This window comes from Talpa europaea (assembly GCF_964194135.1).
Source record: "Talpa europaea genome assembly, chromosome: 6".
Lineage (NCBI taxonomy): Eukaryota > Metazoa > Chordata > Mammalia > Eulipotyphla > Talpidae > Talpa > Talpa europaea.
Genome location: NC_140072.1, coordinates 12,822,238 through 12,846,170, shown reverse-complemented (window position 1 = coordinate 12,846,170; position 23,933 = coordinate 12,822,238). Strand labels below are relative to the sequence as shown.

General features: G+C 36.6%; 1 protein-coding gene across 4 annotated transcripts in view; it reads right to left on the bottom strand.

Moving 5' to 3' along the window:
* The window catches only part of NCOA1 (nuclear receptor coactivator 1), a gene marked incomplete at both ends in the record, with an annotated part of 85,167 nt that overhangs the window by 25,337 nt on the left and 35,897 nt on the right, over positions 1 to 23,933 (bottom strand). For 3 of the 4 annotated variants that reach the window (XM_084235829.1, XM_084235830.1, XM_084235832.1), the window contains 7 exons: positions 3,890 to 4,292; positions 6,200 to 6,301; positions 10,602 to 10,916; positions 11,902 to 12,070; positions 13,642 to 13,759; positions 18,992 to 19,172; positions 22,068 to 23,388. In XM_084235829.1, the coding sequence (XP_084091955.1) occupies positions 3,890 to 4,292; positions 6,200 to 6,301; positions 10,602 to 10,916; positions 11,902 to 12,070; positions 13,642 to 13,759; positions 18,992 to 19,172; positions 22,068 to 23,388 (2,609 nt within the window). Of the gene's footprint in view, positions 1 to 3,889; positions 4,293 to 6,199; positions 6,302 to 10,601; positions 10,917 to 11,901; positions 12,071 to 13,641; positions 13,760 to 18,991; positions 19,173 to 22,063; positions 23,389 to 23,933 lie in introns of all 4 variants that reach the window. The other variant, XM_084235831.1, reaches the window with a different exon arrangement.

The window sequence follows — 23,933 nt, the reverse complement described above, 5'->3', positions numbered from 1 at the left end:
CCATCATCTTCATTTAATATGATAATAGTCTTTGCATTAACTCTACATTTTAAATTTTAACTCTTTTGGTCGTGATCCTTATAAATTTACTTGTCTGTTCCAAATGCATTTTTAAATTATTTATGATGAACTCATTTCTCCCAAAAAGACATATGCAAAAGAGAAAGAGTTCTCATAGTGGGCCTCCCCTGGTAGCACAGCGGTTGAGCGCTGGGCTGCGAAGCTGCCTGCAGCCTCTGCAGTGCCTTTTCGATCCCTAGCCACCGGCGAGGGTCCCACATGGTGTGCAGACCTCTCCTGCTGCGTCCGCTGCTCCCCTCAGCAGTGTACTTTGGTCCTTCTGCCTGTTCTGCTCCCCGCTCTGGCTCTGTGAATTCTCTCACCCTCCCGCGCTTCTTACTGTACCCAGTGCTTATATAAATAAATAAACCTTTAAAAAAAAAGAAAGAGTTCTCATAGTTTGGAGATTTTGCTTGTGGGATCAGAGTTAAATAACAAATAAGATACTCCAAGTACACTGGCATGCTTTTCCACATTTCTTTCTGGTCTCATCTCACATTCTAAGTACCCATGTTTTCCTTATCAGATGACCTAGTTTAGTAGAAAGAACCAACCTGTGAATAATGAATTGGAGGGGCAGTTTCTGGTCCCAGTTCCATCACAACATTTGACCTTTAGTTCCTTGGAACAGACAATCTAGTTCTTTCTAGTTTAAAAATTCTATAATGTTTTCTTTCTGTGGGACCATAAATAGAATCATAGCCATTTGGCAGCACCAACCAGAATTAGGACTCACACTTCCATTCATTTATTTCTTCAAAGAGTCACCGCACACCTACTCCCTGCCAGAATACTGTGCTAAGTATTTGAGAAATAAAGATTAAAAAGGCCATATTTTGCTCACTGAAATAACTTGCTGTTTAAAAAGAAAGGCAGCTAGGTTACCAAGTGGCTGTAAGACAAGGTGGTGAGTGCTTATGATTGTGTTGGGGAGACTTCCTAGTAGAGATACCTCCGAGAGGATGGAGGAAGAGAAATGAGGCGGGGATGGGAAGGGTACTGTACTTTAGACAAGGGGTACAGATGAACTGATATGGAGGAAAGGGGAAATGGAATTGACCAGACTAGCTTTGAATGAGTTTGGGTGCTGGTGAAAAATTCAAGAATGTCTGTCTAGTAAACTCCACCCACTCAACATATGAGCCAAGAGATCTGGTTTAGAGATAGTAAATAGTCATTAGCACAAAGAGGTCACTGAGGTCACAGGAATAGATAAGATGTCTCAAGTGGCGTAGGTGGAAGAGCATGTTTCAGTTCATAGAAGAGGGGGCTATGGATGTGTTTCAAGAAATTCATGATGCGGGTACAAGAATTAAAACTTCTCTCATATTTTTACTATTGCCTAAGTATGAGATAAAATTAACAATAAAATTTAATTCTGTTCCTGTGACACGATAGTCTAGAAAATTTTTGTCTTCTGAAATAAAAGGAAGCATACTCTGCCATTACTAATACCTATGTTTCTTCATTTACTGTGGGACTATATTCAGTTGAATGACAGGAAAGCAAAGGTTCAAGGCAAAGTTAACAGTCATCCTTTGGTTTACTGTCCAGTTAACACAAGCATCAGTAAACTTTTTCTCCAAAGGGCCAGACAGTAAGTATTTTTGGTTCTGTTGGCCACACAGTTTCTGTAATAATTACTAAACTCTGTTGCATGAAACTAGTCACAGACAATATGTAATGAGCATAGTTGTTTTCTAATAAAAGTTTATAAAAACAGGTTGACTTTTGTTTTTCGAATGTTTGATTTGAAAAGGTTGCTTGAATTTGTACCAACACAAATGCTGGTCGTGAAAGTTTCTACCAGGCCGCTAATCATGTTGGAACAAGTTTATGATTTAGAACAGCAGAAGAAATTAGAAACATTGCATTCTTAAATGTCCTATGTTCTCCAGAAAAATGAAAAATTTCCTCCTCCCTAGTATTTTGAAGCAGTTCATAGAAGAACTGAAAGCACCGCCATTCCATTTCTGTCTGCAAATAGATGAAAGTACTACTCTCTCCACCCAGGATATGTTTGTAGGATGAATGCTAACTTTATCAAAGAAAAATTTTCACTTCTTGTGAGAAGTATTTTCTTGTCAATCAAAAGTTGGCATGGAAGAAAAATCCAGGTAATAGAGAGTATGTACTTATGATGGCATCTGGTATATTGCCTGGTGAAGAAGGAAACTCCACCCACTCAACATCTCCATCTCTGTGTTCTACATAAACATGCAGTTGGTAAAAAAATAGACCCACAACCCCAAGTGAAATCTTGTCAACTTAGTTGGAACTGGGGCTTTGAAGCACTGTCTTCCCAGGGAGACTTCTCATGGAATGAGAGCAGGAAAATAGTGTTCCTTTCCTGGCTTTTCAGGAAAAAAAGGTGTCAAAAAGCATGGCTGAAAATACTATTTTATTAAAGAAGGGAATCCTTGGAGAATTTATTAATGTTTGGCTTACTTGTAATATATTTTTTTCCCCTCTAATGAATAAGAGAAATTTTTTTTACTTAAGGCTCTGCAATCGATATCTTAAAAGCTATTAAGAATCTGTTTTAGCTAGACACCATTCTGGAAGAGGGATGGGGAAATAGTACAAGTCCTCTAATGTTGCAGGAATTACTTTCACAGGCTAGAATAAAGTGAGAAAGTCTTGTTAACTTCTTTGCATACAGAGGTTGTAGGACACATGGAAATACAACTTGAATGAAGGCCACCCTTGCTCAGACAATGTTATAATTAAATTATGGATTTATAATCCTTTTTGTGCTCATACAGATAGTGTCAATGATAGAAACCAGCCAAAGATGACTTCATTGTCTTGAGGACAAAGGAACTGATGTGGCATAATTTTAATTAAAATGTCTTCGAGAATTCTGGTGCTCTCTTCCACAAGTCTCCCTAGATACTTAATTTAATAGTCAAAGAATTTTAGCACTTGTTGCTGTCACAATGAACAGTCTAAATTGATTTGGCTGTCAGAGTTGATAAGCATATTGCTTATGTCAAAAATCTCTATAGAACTTCAACATTTTATCCATGTCTAATAGCAGTTTTTTCATTGAAATTCATTTTTAAGCAGTCTTAAAATTTACTTTTTCTTTCATTTATAAGAGCAAGGGACTAATTTTATCTTTTTTTCCCAGGAATTTGCCATTAGTTTTGCATTAAAGTTTGATTAAATGTGGTGGATTAATCATGTGTTTTATTACAGAGAATCTATTAGAACCGAAAAGTGACGGAAGAAAAATTTTAAAAAAGTATTGTCACTGAGGACAGAGATAATGGAAGAGAGACACTGCAAATGAAAGGTTAAAAAGAAAAAAACCTTTTGGAAGTCAGAAAGTTGACTGATACTGCAGAGGCATAGCTTGTAACCTAAGCATCTTTGAGCGGTACACCAAGGAGAAACCTGAGACACTCTGTGAAGATTGATTATCCTTATGAAATTTATCAAAAAGAGAATCTCCAACAGCAGCAGATTTTGAGAAAAGGAACTTAAACCCATTGTCTGAAGCAGACTTTCAATAGATTCTCATAGGTATCTGTAAGAATACATAGGAAAAAAAAAAAAAGAATACATAGGAAAATAAGAGTGCATTTTGCATACAAAGAGTCAAAAATTTGAGGCAGATCCTGAGGGATTCTCTAATTTAATCATCTTAGCTATCAAAGAGAGGGAGATCTCAAACCATTCAAACATCCAGTGTCAAGACCTGAGTCTGGAGCTTGGACCTGCCTGTCAGTGCCTTTCGTACTCAGCTACTGCCTCAGAGGCAGTGAACTGAAACGCACCTGGAGAAGACCTGAGCCTATGCAACACACAGGGGTGACCCTCATACCTGATCCTGGATACTGGAAGACATTCTGCTGCATCTGAGGACTGATTCCAGTGCCAAACTGTCCTCCCATGTTCCCTGCCACGCCTCTGTTCACCATGCTATTGCGGTTGGCCAAGGCTGCCTCAGGATTTGCTGCCAGTTGTGAAAATGGGCTGGTGGAAGCAGGTGGAGTTCCTGGATTTGTACCATAGTTTGGTGGGTAGGGGAATTGCTGTGGAGCACCCTGAGGAAGACGGGGGTTCCCCATTTGAACTGGCAGTCCAGATGAGGGAGGGAGGTTGTTCCCAAAGTTCTGTTGTCTCATGAGCATGGCTCTTTGCTGCTGTATTAGCTGCCGCTGTCGGTGCTGTTGACTGTATAACTCCCGCTGGCGCTGTGCCAGCATTTGGGCATTCAGAGGTGGCTGCAAGGGAGGAAAAAAAAAAAACCCTCACTTATTAATATTATTATAATCACTGCCTATATTGGAAAACCTACAGGATAAAGTCTAGTAGGTGGTGCAAATAAAGATATGTAGCAATTATCAGTGTACAAGGGAAACTAAAACAGAAAAGGAACAAAAACATCTTAAGTAATAATCACAGAAGAAAATAAATTGAGAAATGCTAAAACAGTATCTGACTATTAGAGAACATTACCAATTAAAAGTCACACAGAACTGAGAATCAAAGAAAGTATAGATGGATTAATATTATAATACAGGCCATGAAAACTATTAGGAGAAACATGAAAACCATAAAGAGAAGAAAGGAAATGTGCTTGATGGCGTCTACCTTATCTGACATTAGGTTAAGAAACTTTTCATTTCCAAAAATTTGTTGTGTTTCTATTAGGGAGACACTTAGTTTCCCCATTTCTGAGGTCATTTATTCTATTTTATATAAGTGAATAAAATATGATTGATTATAGGTGATTTTAATTTTCCCACTATATTTTCTTGCATTTCCTATTTTCTACAGTGAATATGTACTGTAGTCACAATCTATCTGAGCAGAGAACAACCTATAGGTACCATTAAAAAATGAAGAATCAGAAATTCAGGATCTAATGTTGAATAAATGATTTAACAAATCACTTAAAAGAAAATAATTAATTAGAAATAAAATCACAGAAAGAAATGGAAATACTTTATATCATTGTTACAGTACAATACTACTTCAGGCATTAGAGTGTCTTAATAGCTATAATACTATCAGTGAAGAAAGAAATGGTAAGATTAGTTTAAAATCACTTTTTGATCTAACTTGTAAAGAAAAAAAGGCATGTCAATAAAGCCTTTCTCAGGAAATGTTGAGCCAGAATTTTGAAGGTTTACTTAAAACATACAGCTCCATTAAAATTATTAAACTGATCAATTAGACATAGTCCAATCTAGAATAAACTGTGACATATGACTTGCTGATAGAAATATAATAGAATAAACTGTGACATATGACTTGCTGATAGAAATAATCTTTATGTGAATTTTAGAAGTGAGGATATTGTTTTCTTATAATGTTACCACCTTTGTAACAGCTACCTACTACTTATAAGGCTGAGAAGCTCAAGTCTGGATCCATGAGGATGCGGTATCTGTTCGTTTACCAGTGATGTTTGTCAATATCTATCCCTTTGGTTGATGTTGGTGTCCTGTATTTGTCCCTATCCATCAAGGTCCAATTTATGGAGAAAAAGAATTTTGTTTGTTTGAATCCTCTTTTAAACCTGTCATCTCCCAAATTTTGGTGTCAACTTTATGAAAATATGAAAAGTGGCAAAAGCAAAAATACTCAAAGTATGTATGGAAGTTAAGTAGGGAATAAGTATTAGATGATATTTAGAAGGCTAACAGCTGTTTTTACATTTAAAGTTCCTATGGCTTTGGGTTCATACATAAGGATCTTTAAAATAAATAAGATGCAGAAAATGTTAATGCTCAGACTGAGCAGAAAACACAAGGTCGTCAAGATAAGTTAGCACTGTAACTGGGTTTTGATCAGGTTTTAGGTACCATTCACACAGTTTCATGTCTTGGGCTTCTTATTACTTGTACTATTCAGTACAGGAATACAGCAACAAGTGTTTCCTACTTAGTCATCTGGCATCTAGGAGCAATGACAATAACAATAAAACAAAGGATCCTCAGCTTTCAATCAGGTGCCAGTAAGGGGTATCACAAATATATTATAAATTCATACCAGGATAAAACCACATTATCAAAATCATTAAAAGATCATTTCAGAGATCATCTTAAAGTTGCTTAAGTCAATACTTTAAGCACTATACCTTGGGTTAAAGCAGTACTAACAATGTCTTGTTCTCTCACATTACCTGAGGTGTAATTTGCTGCTGCATGCCTGATCTCATATTGATGCCAACAGGAGCAGTTGCTGCAAACTGGTTCAAGATAGCTTGCCGATTTTGGTGTATTAACTAGAGAGAAATGCAAATAATGAGAGAGCATATTTCCACATACAAACATATATAGCAGGCCTGTACAGAGTAACACAAACTTTTCACTGATTACTAAAAGTTTTAGTTTCTTTGCCAAAATGCTGGCAATTCCTAATATTTGTCAAATGTTTCCTGCTTACAGAACACTAAACATGGCAGAGCATTTCAAAGTAGACTATGTATACATATGTATATATATTTGTACACATACTTTCAGATGCCCTGCAGTATGTGTACATACACAGCAGCATGCTCATTATACTTTAAAAAAATTGTTAATCTGGGCCTCCCCGGTGGCGCAGCGGTTGAGCACTGGGTTGCAAAGCTGCCCGCAGCCTCTGCAGCGCCGGTTCAATCCCCGGCTGCTCCCCGACCACCGGAGGAGGGTCCCACATGGCGCGCAGACCTCTCCTGCCACCCGCTGCTCCCCTCAGCAGTGTACTTGGGTCCTTCTGCCTGCTCTGCTCCCCACTCTGGCTCTGGTGAATTCTCTCACCCTCCCGCGCTTCTGACTGTACCCAGTGCTTGTATAAACAAACAAACAAATAAATAAGTCTTAAAAAAAATTGTTAATCTTAGTCATTTCAGACAAGTGCAATAATGGAAAGAATAGAAACATCATCTCTAGGTATTAAACTATTGTGAATAAAAAGTAAGTATAAAATAAGGGTACATTCTACAAAGTTCTAAAAGATGAATAGGAAAGTTGAGGGACTTGAAGGGTGCCTATTTGATGGGTATACATTTGGGGAAAATCCAATGTGATTTCATTAGAGAGAATTATATAAGAAACAAATGGTCTGAGAAAATGGACTATTTATTTAGCTAGAAGAAGTAATTACTTTAGACCAGCATTTCCCAAATTGGTGTTCTACAGAACATTGTTCTGCAGGATATTAATAGATGTGCTGGGAAAATAGCATGCTGTGCTGTATTAAGTATTGGAAATGATGGGTTACATAAGGTGAAACAGATTTCTTTACTGCTGTGATTCTATGAGCCTTTAATTGGCCAAAGCACATTTGCAACTTATTAATCACAAACCCTTTCCCCCTGATATACAGCCACCAATAATTATCTCTAGGACAATCTCTATGGAACTCTAGTTTGCAAGATGCAGTCTATGTCAGGCTTAGGGTTCCAAGTCCCAGGCATGTCTTGACTTTATCAGGTAACAAAACAAGCACTTCCTTGGAAGTGTTATTTAATTTGATATGAATAAAATCTTCAGAGAGATGATAGTAAAAATAATATAAATTCTATTTAATATTTACATGGTATTTTATAACATAAGTTACTTATAGAGCATATTGACATATGACACTGATGTATCAACGTATTTGTATCTTAATATATTTAATATAAATTACTATATGTAAACTAGAAGGGCTATGAAAATTTTATAAAAGAATCCAAAGGGTTATGAATAGTGATCAAATCTCTCATCTCTAAATAGCTCAACTCTTACTTCTGGTTTCATTCATTTTCTGATTCCTATCCGATCAGAAAACAAACTAAATTTAGGGGGGAAATCTCAATATAATGTAAATAGCAAAATTATAAATTTCAGGCATTATGGAATAGGATAAAACAGTCGGAATCACTTCAAAACTAAAGATATCAACATATAGCTTTAAATGTCAAAGGAACTCTTAAGTGTCAAAATTTATATTCTTCTTAAACTCAACAGACCATGGATATAAGTTTAAACAAACCATTAATTTTATGAAGCTTTATTAAAAAACAACAACAAACCAACAACACCCCAGTATACTCAAAATGCTATGTGAAGTTTGAAGGCTTCAAAGGTAAGGAAACTCTTATACCCTGGGAATTCTTCCTAAGAGCAGAGGCCAAGACAAAGGTGGGCAATGCACAAGTTCTGTACTTGCATATATAGGGACATCCTCAGCCACCCCAGAAGGAGCAGCTAACGTAATCTGGGATTTGAAGGCAGGGACCAAGAGCGTAAGGAAGCTCAGTGGGACCCTGAATGGAGAGAATGCCAGGTGGCCAGAAAGATGGTAGAGTTAAGGCAGAAAAAAAAGCAAATATGAAAACAGGAGAGAAAACCATGAGGACAAGTGGAAATACATTAGTACTTAGTGATGAAGCAGGGCAAGTGGGATTCCAAACTTACAGCTTTATACTTGACTTGTGAGATAATGTGAGAGTGAAATGGATAGGGAGAGAGAAAGATACATGAGAAATAGTAAAAATGAAAAAATAAATGTAGAAAATGAAGAGGCTATTATTGAAATAGAAGGAATTACCCTAAATAGCAAAAATCTATAAGCACTTTCTGTTACTGAAAAATTGACCTATTTATACCCTTGAAACAAATCTTGTTCACTTTCCCTCCTCTTGACTATCTGTGTGTGTAACCTGACTAATATTGTGTACAACTATTCTACTCTGATCTGCCTCTTTTCTCTGATTACTAATTTTTTTTCTCAGCAAGATCAAGTTCTACTTCCTCCAGTGAAATCTTCCCCAAAGGATCACCATATCCTTTATCTCTGTAGCAATCTTAACTTTTTGGGGGATTGGAAAGTGTGAGGAGAGAGGCTGGTACCCTTTAGAGCTGGGGACACAAATTCTAAAATCTACTAAGGTGAGGTTAAAAGACTTGCATTACAAAAGGAAATATGGGGCTGTGGTAAGGGAAGGACACAGCCTATGCTACACATAAAACATGAGTGTACACACACTCAGGCTGGCATTCTGTCTTTCTGAATGGAATTTTTCCCAATGCCTTAGCAAGAAGCCCTTCTACAGTAAACATAAAAGATGATATTCTTTTATGTTATCAACCAAACCAGATGTTATCAACCTAAGGGGCTGATCTGCCCCACAAGGGACACTTGGCAATGACTGAAAGGTTTTTGGTTGTTACAACCAAAACTGCTACCAGCATCTAATGGTTGGGGGCTAGGATGATACTAATCATTCTTTAATGCATATAAAGTCCTTTGTAACAAGATCCCAAAATATTACAGTGCTAAGGCTGAAAATCCCAGTCCAGTCACCACATAAATTCCTGCCATGACAAATAATTCTTCAAAGAAGCTTATTCTTTTTCTTTCTTTCTTTCTTTCTTTTTTTTTTTTGTGGGACCCTCACCAGTGGCCGGGGATCAAACTGGTGCTGCAGAGGCTGCGGGCAGCCTCGCAACCCAGCGCTCAACTGCTGCACCACCAGGGGAGGTCCAAGAAGCTTATTCTTTTATCAGTTGTTTTTCATTGCCAGGTATCTCCAAGGTAAAATCTACTTCCCAGTATTTTCTGCCCTTTTGATCTTACTTTTTTTTCTGGTCACTTCTATTCTCCATAAAAATTAAAAGATTATCAGTACTGATTCTTACACCAGGCATTGTGCTATGAAGAACTTCACGTCTATTAACTCATTTAATTCATACAGGCACCTATCAGGAAAGGAATTATTTTTAGATGTTTAATGGATGAGAAATCAGAGATTTGAGAAGGGTAAATAATTTGAATATCAACTCACCCGAGCTAAGGTTAGAACTAGGACTTGAAATTAGAGCCAACTCTGATAACCACTATTTCATACTTCATTTCTAGTATCATTTACTACCTTCTGACTCCTTCTTGAATTAGTAAGGCTTTTTTAAAAAAAAATCCAAAACAATTTCAAAAACATGCAGAGGATTAATAACAGGAAGCAACAATCTACTGGCCTAGTCCCACTTCCAAAAGATAACAAAGAAGTATTTGCATTTTTAGTTCTTGGAGATTATTTCTATATTGTCTGCTTACACATTTTAAATATTTACATGACTATATCTATTCTTTACCTGTCATGAGAAAACATTTAACTCTCTCATATTCCCTAGGACCCCAAAACTATCCTATCTTCCATTCTTTTAATGCAGTAACATCACTACACTTCAAGCGCTCTAACTTCAACCAACATATACATAAACTTGATTTTCTGTTCCAACAATCATGAACATTTCTTGATGTTCCATTTCATAAATTAAACTGTTTCTCTTTATTTACTTAATATTAAATTATGTTCATCCTAATTATTTCTCAAAAATAAAACTAAATTGCTTTTATTGTCTGACTTAAAGCACTTTGTTGTAAGCCAGCAATTTTAATGGACTAAAAATGTCCCAAATTTTTATCCTAGCAGACAAGGACGGTTTTTTAAGCCTTTCAAAAAGGTTCTGGGAGTGGATTTGGCATCTTCATTGTAGCAACTAGGCTGTCTTATTACAGAGAGTCAGCACATACCTTTAAATAAGAATGCTCACCTGCTGTTGTCCCTGTAATCGCTGTTGGAGTTGAAGACGAAGTTGGTTGGGTGCAGCGGGAGGTCTGTTTAGAGTTTGTCTGGGCTGCATGCCCATGCCAGGTGAAAAAGCTCCTCGGGGAGGTGTTACTTGAACAGGCATAGTCCCCAATGAAGGTTTTTGTCTGACCATACCCTGGAAAGGGCTAGAGAGATTGGCAGTGGGTGAAGGAGAAGAATAAGGCTGGGAATAAAGGTTGGGTCTTTCTTCCATCATCAAAGGTGGTGTTGCTTGTTGTGGAGGAAATCTTTCTGATAATACATCTAATCCACCTCCCTGTTAGAAAATAAGCCAGAACATTTTACAAATAAATGCCTACCCATAAGGAACACGTTTCTCTACATAATTTTAGATCTAAGAGCATGTTATCTCTAGAAAGTTTCACTATAATATAGTCATGCTGAATTCCTGAGACCCTCCAGAAGCTTATTATCTAAAGGAATCACTTATGAAAGTTACTTTTGAAACGAATTAACAGATTAGCTAGATATTTTAAATCTCAGTAAAGAGATGAAAACAAGGTTAAAATAAAGGCCCTAAAACAACAAAATGAGGCTCCAATATTTGAAAAGAACTTCATTATAAAGTCTGATAATCAATAAAGTTACCAGAAGTAGATTCTTAAATGAGAACTCATTTAGGCACTTTTTTCTATCTCAAAAACAGAAACTCTGCTTTTACCTTATTTAAAAAAAATTTAATAGCTGACTTAACAGAATGTCATAGTGTATGGCTTTCCAACTTTTGACTAATATTCACTCTAAGAATAATAACTTAAATTGTGACCTTTTTTATGTGCAACTAAAAAGAAAATATCACGAAACATAATTCCCCCCTTTTATGGACTATGTATTCTGACACTGTATTCTATGCTATTATTTTCCATTAACAAAAGTATTACCCCACAATTTGAAAAATACTAACTTAGCAGTTGGAAAGTCATGGGACCTATGGGTTGAAAAATAGAAAGAACGATGGACAAATTAAGTCTTAAAATAAGAAGCACTGATACAAATATGCATTCTATTCCAAAGGGAGCTTCTAAGTCTGTTCCGTAGTGAAAGGTTAAGACTTTATAATTCTAACTATTCACTTTTTCTTCAAAAAGTTGATTATTTATAATATGACAATAACTTTCACAAGGGTAAATTATAAAACGGCAGAGACACAGTAAGAACAATGAAAAATTTTGTTTGAAAGTCATTGGCTAGCTTCTCATTGAAAGCTGCATCATTGAAATAATGCCAACTTCAATAAATACCTGAACAAGTTTGTCAATTCCCAGAGCTCTGTCTAGTTCAGCTAGCTCAGTTTCATCTTTGCCACTAAGGAAAGATACCAGCTGTTCAAGAAGAGCCTTCTCATCATTTCTTCCTTCTACTGTTGTTGGTGGACAGAGAAGCTCATCTAATTGTGAACTAATACACTGGCTGCAGGATCAGAACATAAGAAAGTTCAGATTGATATACATATAATTATTCAATCCTAATAATGTATACACACATATATGCAAATCCAGTTTCAGAAAATTCTCTGTTGGGGTACTTTTCAACCATTTCTTACCCAATTAAATGCTCTATACTTAACATGAGGAAATTTTATGACCATTTGGTATATAGCTTAAATATATTTTTTATTTGACCAATCACTGAACTTTGTTTCATAGTCTTCATATTAGTTTATAGAAATAGCCAAAAAAAAAATTAACCAAACATTTTTAAGAAAAGGAAAAGGTGTGAACCTATACCTCTAAATCACATATTATGCTGTAAACCAGTATTACCTCAATAAAATTAATACAATAATAAATGCAATAGGTTCTGCTAACACCCATCTACTTATTTAGATACAATAAAAAAGAGAATTAACAAAAGCAAAGAAACAAAAATCAAATACTTAGGAAAATATCATTTAGCCTATATTCATATTTATTCTACTTATTCTATAGATGCCATTGTTGAAAACTGAACAGTAATCAAGATAGTACACATTACATTACTTATCAAGGATGATCACATCATATTGATAGCCTGATAAAACTGCCATATACAAAAGAAATTGAACTAGAAAAATGAAATTCATTTTTGTGCTCAGTGTTGTGCAATAAGACAAATGATTCACTGATCACATGTAGGAAACACATATTCAATCCAGACAGATACCAACTGATACTTAAAATGTAGGATTATATAGAAATGATACTACTACTATTACTGATACTACTACAATTAATACTATAATAATGTATGAATCCTTCTTTTGGGGGGGGGGAAGCAGCGGGCGGCAGGAGAGGTCTGCGCGCCATGTGGGACCCTCCTCCGGTGGCCGGAGAGCAGCCGGGGATCGAACCGGCGCTGCAGAGGTTGCGGGCAGCTTCGCAACCCAGCGCTCAACCGCTGCGCCACCGGGGAGGCCCTGAATCCTTCTTTTGGGAGGTAAATGTATCAGTTAAGCTAGTTAAGGTTCTAAGCCACACTCTTATATATGCATCTCTCTATTGTTATGCATGAGCTGTACTGTATACCATGGAATAGAATTACCTAGATGGAGTCAGAAATTACTTTCTAATCAAGTTGGGACACTGACTAGATATAGAGAGCACTTTCTTCCTTATTTTCTCCTGCTTAAAAGAGAGAAAAACTGGACAAAAGAATTATATAACTAAAAGCTCAAGAGTCACATAATTTTGTACTGAGGTCAATTCAGCCATAGTTCCCAGGAGTTTTACGGCAATCAATCAAACTAAAATAAGGGATGTGTAATAACAGTTGTGTACTTTATAAGTGTCTTGGTAATTACAATGTACACTAGCCTGGTAGTTATGCAGCAAATAAATCTGCTTAACTTGGTGCCCATCCCATTTCTTCTTTTTTTGTCATTCACCATTTACTTCTATTAATCTCACAAATACCAGCGCAGACTGGACTCCAATTTGGGAAAAGTGGTTTTGTTGTAGAATTTGGCATCTGGTATCTTATAAAATACAAAATGCATTACTCACTCTTCTGGTTTATTCTGATTTACAGCTGTCACTGTATTATTTGCCCATGGAATCTGATCACCTGTTCCTGTTTGTCCAAACTGGTTATCAATTGCTTCCAATTCCAGCTCAGGTAATCCTGATTGAAGAGGAAAGTGTAAGAAATCAGTGTCAAGATGGAAGATAAAATAACAGCATTTTTCAGAAGTAATATATTGTAGATTGAGACTTCCTCTATAAAATAGTAACTCATGATATAAAAATCATTTATTCAGAAATTTAAACTATCTAGAGTGTAGCTACATAGCAACAAGTAGATGAGAATGTGAGAAAAGGTTTCTGAATCAGAGAAAATCTGAAGCTAAGATATTTGCACATGAATTACATGAGTTAATGTTAGGAGAATCACTCAGAACTTTGTCAGAAATTATTTATTTTAAAGATAATGGTAATAATTTTAGTTAATTGCTTTTTCTAGTCTGAAGTATGTTACACTATACTATAAGTAGGGAAAATGTTATTATCATGAGATGAGAGTTGCAAGCAAAAGGTGAAATATATGTTCTATATGTTCTATAAAAGGCAGGAACAGAAACTGGGCATAGCAGACTGGGGCTATTTAGTAAATAGCAATCCTAACAAGAATATATATTTTAGACATACTCTCATATGCAGTAAATTATCTGTATATCAGATACTATTCATTACAGCTTCTTAATAGTAAACGGTACCTGCTAATAGGCACAACACCCTCAATGGAACCTCAAAAACAGGAAAATTAAAATGGATTTTTTTTAAGTACTGAAAATGTTTTATGCAAAACTCTAGACACATGATGTATTTTTAACATGCTATAAGTTAATAAAATAGAGGTAGTCATCTTGGACTGTGTATGTTCAGAGGTCACAAAAACAACTACCTAGGAGGTCATTCACCTACTCCAATGATGTTGTCAATGTTCAAATACTTTTGGAAATCTAGAATAATCTTAAACCAGTATAAAAATTAGCACCTATATTTTATTCTTCCTCTAAAACTGAAATAACAAAAGAAATTAAGAGGGAAAAGTAAATCTACAGCTAAAGGAAAGGCAAAAGAACAATGGGGTACGAGTAGAGCAACGAGAAGTTTCTGAAAAACACTTGGAATCAAACTGATGGCAAATCTTCAACTAAATGAAAAAACTTACAAGACGAAAAGAAGATTTTTCAGAAAGAAGCATTTTCCTAGGAGAACACCAGACAGCTCCAAGAGCAGAGGTCCTTCATGTAGATGAAGGAACTGGCCCTTGAAATGGCCGACCAGTACCCCCAGAGCCCACTCAGAGAGCAACTGCTGCTGGCATCTGCCTGTGAGTTAGTAGTGACATGGCTCAAGTGCGAGTTCCGCCAGGGAACCTCCCAGAGACAGAGGCAGAGCTACACAAGGGATTTCCCCATCACCAACCCCCACTTCCTGCACAGCAAGTGAAAAACAGGACCTCTATAATCAGAACTTACATTCACTGCCAGAGTAAAGGGCTTCTCACTTTTAGCTAAAAAAACACTCTAGCTACCAACATTTTTCAGTCTGTGTCTTTTGCAGCGTATATGAGTAGACAGCCAAAGCTTGCCAAACAATCAAGAAAAATCAAGAGCATTAGGAGAAAAAGCAGATTTAATGAAGAAAGGAGGTTCAAAGAAAAAAGGATTAGTAAGAAAATGGATGAACCTCTACGTATAATAAATTTATCACTACACAGTACAATAAATTTATCATTTCATAAAGGTAACAGTCTTCTACAAGAAAGAAAAATAATTTATAGAAATTAAAAGCATGCTAGTTATGATGAAAAGAACTCAATAGGTGGAAATGGTTGAAGATTGAACTTTGATTTGAAAAATGTGGCCCAGAGAGTTGCTCAGAATACAGTGCAAAAGGGCAAGGGAAAGGAAAGTATGAAAGAAAAGACAAATGCCCAGAAGTTCTAATTGGTGTCTCTCAGGCAATGAAATATAATGATAATTAAACTGTCTTATGTGAGCTATTTGCACTTGACACAGTTCAGCTTAAGGTTAAAGACTAAAGTAAGGAAAAATGCTTGATTTTCTTGGTTGGGCCAAAGGTTAAAATGTAGAAACGGCAACGCAACAATGGGCTCCTTCATCTGAAAGGTAGGGGCGCAGAGGTAAAGGGAGAGGATTAGAGGCTGTTCTCCTCTTCCCTTTTATATGCTATCCTATTTTTGTCCCCATCTTCTCTTCTTTCTTGCTCCTTCTCTAAACCTTTATTCTCTTTCCTTTCTCTTGCCCAAAACTGTCTTTTAAAAGTCTGCCCATTTTTTAGTTGGGCTGTTTCCCTTATTGTTAACATCTTGTATTAGTGCAGTACATTTGTTAGAACTGATGAGCTAATACTGATACATTTTTCTTAACTAAAGTCATTGTTTACATCCGGGCTTGCTCTTTGTGGTATCTACAGGCTTTGACAAATGTATAATAATAGGCATTCACCATAACAGCATCATACAGAATAGTTTCACTGTCATAAAAATCCCCCATGCTTCACCTGTTCATCTCTCCCTTTGGCAACCTATGACAATGAATCCCTGGCAACCACTGATCTTTTTATGTCTTGCCTTTTCCAGAATGTAATGTAGGTGGAATTACACTACCTGTAGCCTTTTCAGATTGGTTTCTTTCACTCAACAATAAGCATTTGAAGCTTCTCAATGCTTTTTGTGGCTTGATAGCTTTCAAGTTTTGCCAATTAACTCTATGCAATTCATATTTTCTCTCTGAAAGCTGTTAGGATCTTTTGTCTCTGATGTTCCAGAATTATATAATGATAAACTTTGGTGTAGGTCTCCAGAATGTGTCTGTGTGTGTGTTTTGGGTACCTGTTGAACAATTTCAAGTGTATAGTTGCTGCAACATTTAAGTCTGGAGAATTATGTCCTTCAATTCTAGAAAATGTTTATACATTTTGTTTAATAATATCATTTCTTCCATTTCCACATACTCCTTTCATTGTTTCTGAAATTGTATTGATCATGTTTGGCTCTCCTTACATCAATCTTACTTTTTCTTCCCTATTTTCTATTTGCCCTTTGGTCTTTTGTTCTTTCTGGGAACTTTTTTCTCAGTTTTATTATCTAACATTTCTCTTGAGATTTTAGATTTTAAATTTCTAAAAGTTCTTCCTTCATCTTTGCCCCCTTTTTCCCCCTTCCCATATTAATTATGGATAAAATATCTTTTTTCAGAATCTTTAATGTCTTTCTTATTCTATGCACTCATTGTAGAGTTTTATTGCATGTTTTTTTTTTTTTTTTTCTGTTTGGCTTTTTTTTGGTCCTCTCTCAAGTTGTAGACTTCCATCAGTATTCTAAAACACTGACTGGGAGGCTGATTGTGAGGATGATTAGATGGCAATATTACCTTTGCACTTTAGGGACCTCCCCTTAACTCAGGTCTAGACATCTTTCTGGATATTCAGTGTCTCCTGATAAAACTCCTCCAGTATCCCATAGTGGATGGAGAAAAGGGGCTAGTAGTAAACCAATGAAAATGTTGATTTTTATTTTATTCCTTTCAGCCTGGCACCCAATAGTTTCCCACCTGTGCCTGATATCTCAGAGACTAAAGTCTCTCAGTTTCAATTAAAAAGATTTTCAAAGTCATTTCATGTAATTCTTATTTTGCAGATAAAGAGAATAAGGTTCAGAAAATCCATTTGCACGAGGGAACACTTACTACATGGAGAACATGAAATTTGACTCTAGCTCCTGTTCTCATCTTACTTTCTGGCTAGCTGAAATAACACAGTATTTACTAAATTTCCCAAACTGTCAGAGACGACTCAAGATTCTTCTTTCTATATGCCTGGAAATCTTGGTCAATTTTCAATAAGTATATCAAGACAGCTAAACGCTGCAGTAAGACTGAAATCAGTCAATTCTACATTTGATCTCATCAGAAGGGTGACAGGATTTAGGTCAGGATCCCAGGCAGATTCTGAAAATAAGCTGAACAGCTTCCTTAAGTTTCAAGATAACACAAAGGAATTATAAACACTGTTTTTTTTTCAACTTCAAAATTTGATAGGTGACAAAAATTTGACAGCCCTTTCTTCATGAATTTGAAGTATTATACTATCAAAGTCTCTCTGAATTAGGAAAATGCTAATCTGGGCTTGAGCAGTGGAGATCTATTTCAACATAATTGTCTCCTCAACAGTGCTTCATGGAAAACTCATTCTGTGGAGTAACATGTATTACTTGAGAAAAGGAATTTCATAATTAAGGAAATTTAGTAAATACTGTGTTAAAGAAATCTAAACTGGTTTCTTTTACATAGGTCTTCTTAAATCTTTAATATGAACTGAAGTACTTTAGTAGGGGAATAATGTATGAGACAGATAGCATTTGCCAGGGTATTTTAGCACAAAGTCCTTTTTATGCAACTCAGAAGACTAGTGTTCAAGGGAGACACTGTGGGGAACACAATCTGACCCAATGGTATATTTTTATAAGTCCTGCTATGGAAGGTTTTGGTTAAGAACACCACATCACTCTTCTTAACATTATCTGCTTGCCTTAGAGTTAATTACAAAATGCAGAGGTTGGGGCCTTGCCGGTGGCACGGTGGTTGAGTGCTGGGCTGCGAGGCTGCCTGCAGCCTCTGCAGCGCCAGTTGGATCCACGGCCACCAGCGGGGTCCTACATGCTGCACAGACCTCTCCTGCTGTGCCTGCTTCTCCCCTCAGCAGTGTATTTCGTCAGTCTTCCTGTTCTGTTCCCCGCTCTGGCTCTGGTGAATTCTCTCGCCCTCCCGCACTTCTGACTGTACCCAATGCTTGTATAAATAAATAAATAAATCTTTAAAAAAATGCAGAGGTTATACTGTACTTTTTTTTTAAAATATTTTTTATTTATTTGTTTATATTTATACAAGCACTGGGTACAGTCAGAAGCACGGGAGGGTGAGAGAATTCACCAGAGCCAGAGCGGGGAGCAGAGCAGGCAGAAGGACCGAAGTACACTGCTGAGGGGAGCAGCGGGCAGCAGGAGAGGTCTGCGCGCCATGCGGGACCCTCCTCTGGTGGCCGGGGAGCAGCCGGGGATTGAACCAGTGCTGCAGAGACTGCGGGCAGCTTCGCAACCCAGCGCTCAACTGCTGCGCCACCGGGGAGGCCCGGTTATACTGTACTTTAAAACACACATGATGAATGAAGTTCATGTCTAAATATAACTGTATATTACTCAGAATGGCATTAAAAAAACACATTTCACTCTTAACAAACAAAGGTCTGTGCAATAATGGTGAGAGACAAAGCACTAATCCACATTTTCATTAAACATTTAAAATGAGGTTTTGCCTTCAACACATACTAGTCAGCCTGGAAGTGGGTCTGGCAGTGGTGGACTGAAGCGAAGTTGGCAGGATCTCCGATTTGATGGTTACACTGGTGACCGCACCATCCAATCTGTCTGCCTCACATAAGCCTGGCAACTGTGCTGCCTTCTCCAGCGTGGGCAATAACTGATCAAACTGGTCAAGATCAGCTGCAAACTAAGAAAGGAAACCAACATTAGTGGCAATATATTCTACACACATCAGAAACAATGTAGAAAAAAGTTGTTCCTTTAAGCTCTATGAATTTAGTGTAATTCTGAGATAATGAAGAAAGAAAAAAATTATTAGATTGAGGTCTCATTGAAATTATATGACCGAACTGTTTCACTAGAAAAAATTTGTATGTTTATAAATTAATATACTAAAGGTCATGAGATAATATACACATAGTATTTAATATGTTTCAGTATAAAATTTATGCCTTAGAAAAAAGCTGGATTAGGGAAATGTGTCCAGAGTACAATGTACAATGTTATGATGACAGCATCATGAATGATTTTTTTGGACATATTGTTCAAAATTTTGTAAAACTATTTTTATGATGAAATGAAAAACAAATTTATACTTACATAACTTTTTTTTTAATAATTTAGAAAAGTTTGGGAAACCATTTTGTAAACAGTATATCCGTTTCAAAGTTTCCAGAAAAGTGACTTCCCACTTGAGGATATAATAGAGAAATAAATCTTCTAGAATATAATCCCTACATCAGTCTAAGGTTATGCTTAACTGGCTTTTTTTTTTTTTTTACAATATTATCCTACTATGGTTATTTTGAGATAATTCATCAACATAAAATATCTGTTTGGCCTTTATGATTTAATTAAAATTTTTGTTTATAGTTTGCATAAGTAGATTTATTTCTGTATATACATATTTTGAGGTCTGGGCTTCTTTTACTTTATATTTCTGAAGTTTAGACATCTGATCACATGTAGCACTAGTCACCGTTTTTGCTGCTGAATAATATTCCATTGTATGAATGGAATACATACACACGTATGTTATATCACAGTATGTTTATCCATTCAAACTGTGATGGATTTCAGATGTTTCCAGTTTTTTTGCTAGCACAAAAAAGTTACTCTGAACATTTGTGAACATGTCTTTTGTTATGCATGTGAAAAAACCACTAACTATAAAAAAAAAAAAAAAGAAAAAGAAAAACTGGGCAACCCTAAAATGAAGACCTCCACTTTACCAAAAAGTACCATTAAGCGAAATAAAAGGCAAGCCACATCATAGAGATGAGACCTGAAATATATAACCATTATATAAAGGTGTCATAATTAAAACATATAAATGATTCTTAACAGTCAAGAAGGAGAGAACATATTAAAAAAATGGGCAAGACACTAGTTTAGGCAGTTCATAAAAGAAGATACCCAAATAACGAATAAACATTTATCATAGAAATACAAATCAAACTATGACATACCACTACACAGACTCCAGAGCACCTAGAATTTAAAAGATTGACAATAACAAGTATCAGCGAGGACATGGAACAACTAGAAGGAATTCTCATACACTAGGAAAATTGGCATTAGTTACTAAAAATGAACACACACACATCTTCTGATGCTGCAATTCCACTCCTATATATAAACTCAGCAGAAATGCCTGTATATGTGCACCAAAAAGAGATGTACAGGATTGTACACATGACTGTATTTTATGAAGCTGTTACTTTTAAAGAGTAATGGTTTAATATAATTATTATCTAAAGTTGTTTTTCAGCTTAAAAACACATGATTAGTTTAGTTGTACCAAGAAACATGACAGTCTTCTCTGCAAAAAGCACACAGGTAAAGAACTAGCCAAAATAGTGTTATTCTATATAGTATGTAGAGACAATACAAAGCACTAGAGTGGAGAGGAAGGAAATGTCTAACGAGGGCTGCTGGGGAAGGCTTTACAGAGATGATGTCTGAATTGGTTTGTGAAGGATGAGTAGAAGTTCAGCAGACAGAGAAAGGAGAACAAGGCAGAAGATGCTTAGAAGAGACATGACTTATCCCAGGAATGGCAAGGACTTCCATGTGCCTAGAATGCAGTATGCCTAAGGGAAAAGAGAGATTTTTGTGAGATGTCAGAAAATAAAGCTGGCTCAAAAAACTGAAGGACCTATGCATACTAAGTGTGAATCTTGTTTCACAATGGAGTTTTTTTTGATAAACTGCTTTGTAAATAAATTTTCAGCTATTTCTTGAATATCTATCTTTTATTCAAATAATTATTTGTAAGTTCCTAGAAAGAAGGGATCATATTTTCTGTGTTGCTTAAATACTTTCAGAGTCCACAAGCAATTTATTCAATAAATGAAACTATCAATTTTATACTCTGCCCCAAACCATTCCCCCACCCTCCACAAAAAAACAAAAAAACAACAACGACAATAAACCTAAACATAGATGTCCTAATCCATAAGCATTTATGCATAGGTTTCTCTACGGTGTGTTTATATATCCTTCTACCCAGAATAATCCAAGTCCCTATTCTCTGATGGGGGTTGAGGGTTGTCATCATCACAAAAGAAGTAAATAACCTTAGAAAAGGCTTCAAAGGAAATTAAATAGCAAAGCAAGCCAAACAAAGCAGCCTCTAGTCTACCTCTTCACATTTCTCTCCCATTTCACTTAATCAGAGATCCCCCAAATTCACTATGCATCAGAGTTCTCTAAGAAGTTTCTCTGAGATGCAGATCCCTGAGTCCTATTCTCAGAGAATTGCATTCAACAGGTAAGGTTGGGAACAGGGAGTAGGAAAGGTATCATTTTTAAATCTCCAAAAAGGCAAACTCTGATTTGATAGAAAGAAAGAAAGATCTACTTTCACAGAATGCCACATTCGTATTGCAGGCCTCCAAAATTCTAAAGAGAATTCTTGCAAGTATCCAGGGATTTTTCTGTCATTGATACTAACCTTTTAATATATGTCCAATGGATAACACAAAACATAGCCTGAATCCAAATCAGGTCTATAGCTGGAGTAAAATTAAAGGAAAAAATAACCAGGTATGTTCATTCTGTGAAGTTAGCAATCACCCACCTGGCTTTGGGACTCCAATTTTATTTCCTCAGGAGCAGGTTTAGTCAATGGAGTTGGGTTTGTGTTACAAGGCTCCATCTGTTCTTTCTTTTCCACTTTCACCTTAACATCATCAAGGCTCAGGTTTGGGGTTGCTCTTAAATCTTTCTCATCTTTATCTAAAAGGTAGCGCAGGAGCTGATGGTCTTTTGATTCTTTTTTCTTTGATGCATCCAGTTCTAGTTTTATACTGGAGTTCCCTTGTACCTGTCCAGTCACTGACACAGAAGTAGATGCACTGTCCTTTTTATCAGGCTCAACAGACAAAGTGGTGATATCTGAGGGGCTACCCTCCTGTAACAGTCGGTGTAGAATTTTGTGGCGCTCTGTCAGTGAGCTATGAGAGGAGGGGCAAGAGCCACCTGAAGAATTAGCAGAAGTGGAGCTGGAAGTGCCTGTGCAAGAAAGCACCTCTTTGCAACTTGTGTCTATATCAGCATGCCGTAACTGCTGCTCTGCAGTTGTTGTCAAAAGCTGCACTAGTTTGTGACTGGTTTGAGCATATTTATTATCTCCATCTGAGAGTCTGTCACTGTTATGCAGAAGTCCAGAATCCAGAGGTTTGCCATCATTAGAGCTGTTGTCAGACTGAATCATTTCATTTAAAATGGATGTAATCTCTTTGTTATCTTTGGACTCAGCTTTTGCTGGCTGTATATTTAATCTGCTAGGTGAATTCTGTGAGCTCATCTGCCTGAGGACTGGAGAACTAGAAGAGAAGCCAACGGAGTTATTGGGTCCTTCATTCATACTCTGTAGAGATGTTACTGGGATGTTTGAATAAGATCGGTTACTATTATTACAGGCAGTACTTGTCATGCCAACGGGGGAGCTTAATGTGGGAATATTAGGAGGAAATGAATTATTTGGCATCCTGGGCCTTGCTGCCAATCCAGAACTAACTTGTCGTCTTGGAGACATGAACTGTGCGAGGGATATTCCTGTACCTTCTATAGGAGAATTATTGAGGTTTAAGGAGGAATTAGTGCTCTGGGAACTGGTCTGTCCCTGGTTTAAGGCAACACTGGCTACAATCTGATTTCCAGGTGAGCATCCAAAATTCCCTTGGTTGTTGCTAGAATTACTATGACTGCTGCTATGCAGGTCTGAGCTCTGCTGGCGGCTGACTCTGGGGGATACCATGTTGCTGTTGGATGGTGGCAATGTGGATGAACGGGCCACACCGTGAGCTGGAGAGATGCCAGGATTGATGGGAGGGTTTACTCGGGGAATAGACATTCCAGAATTAGTGTCATCTTGAGGAGAAAGCCCACTGTGTTCCCTGGGGAAAGGGGGAAGAAAGAAACATTACTATCCAAACATCTTCATAAGATTCCATTAAAATATTTTTCTGATATATATTATAAAATAAAACCATTAACCTCACTGACAGTGCAAGTTTTCACATAAAGAGCTTCTGTATCCCTTTAAGAAAAAACAGTAGACTTACTCCTACTGTGAAATATTAGCACCACTTAGTAGGAAATAGCACTTATGGTCTCTTATATGAGAAATAAATCTTCTTGGTTTTGGGAAAAATCCAATATGTGTCATTTAAACTTTTTGAAATTTATACAGATAACTAACACTACAACAATACTTTTGTTCAAAGAGAAACTTCCTACACTTCTGTTTACAAATCACTTATTCATGACTCCCTTGTTCCAGCTTTTAAATATTTCAACTCCAAGAGGAAGACTGGGTAAGGAAAATACTGTGTCACTGATGCAAAAATGAAAAAGGGTGAGATGCAGATACAGCAGATGTTTTGAAAGAGAAATCACAATATGAAAAAAAAGAACTGTGCTAATTCCACTCACAAGCATA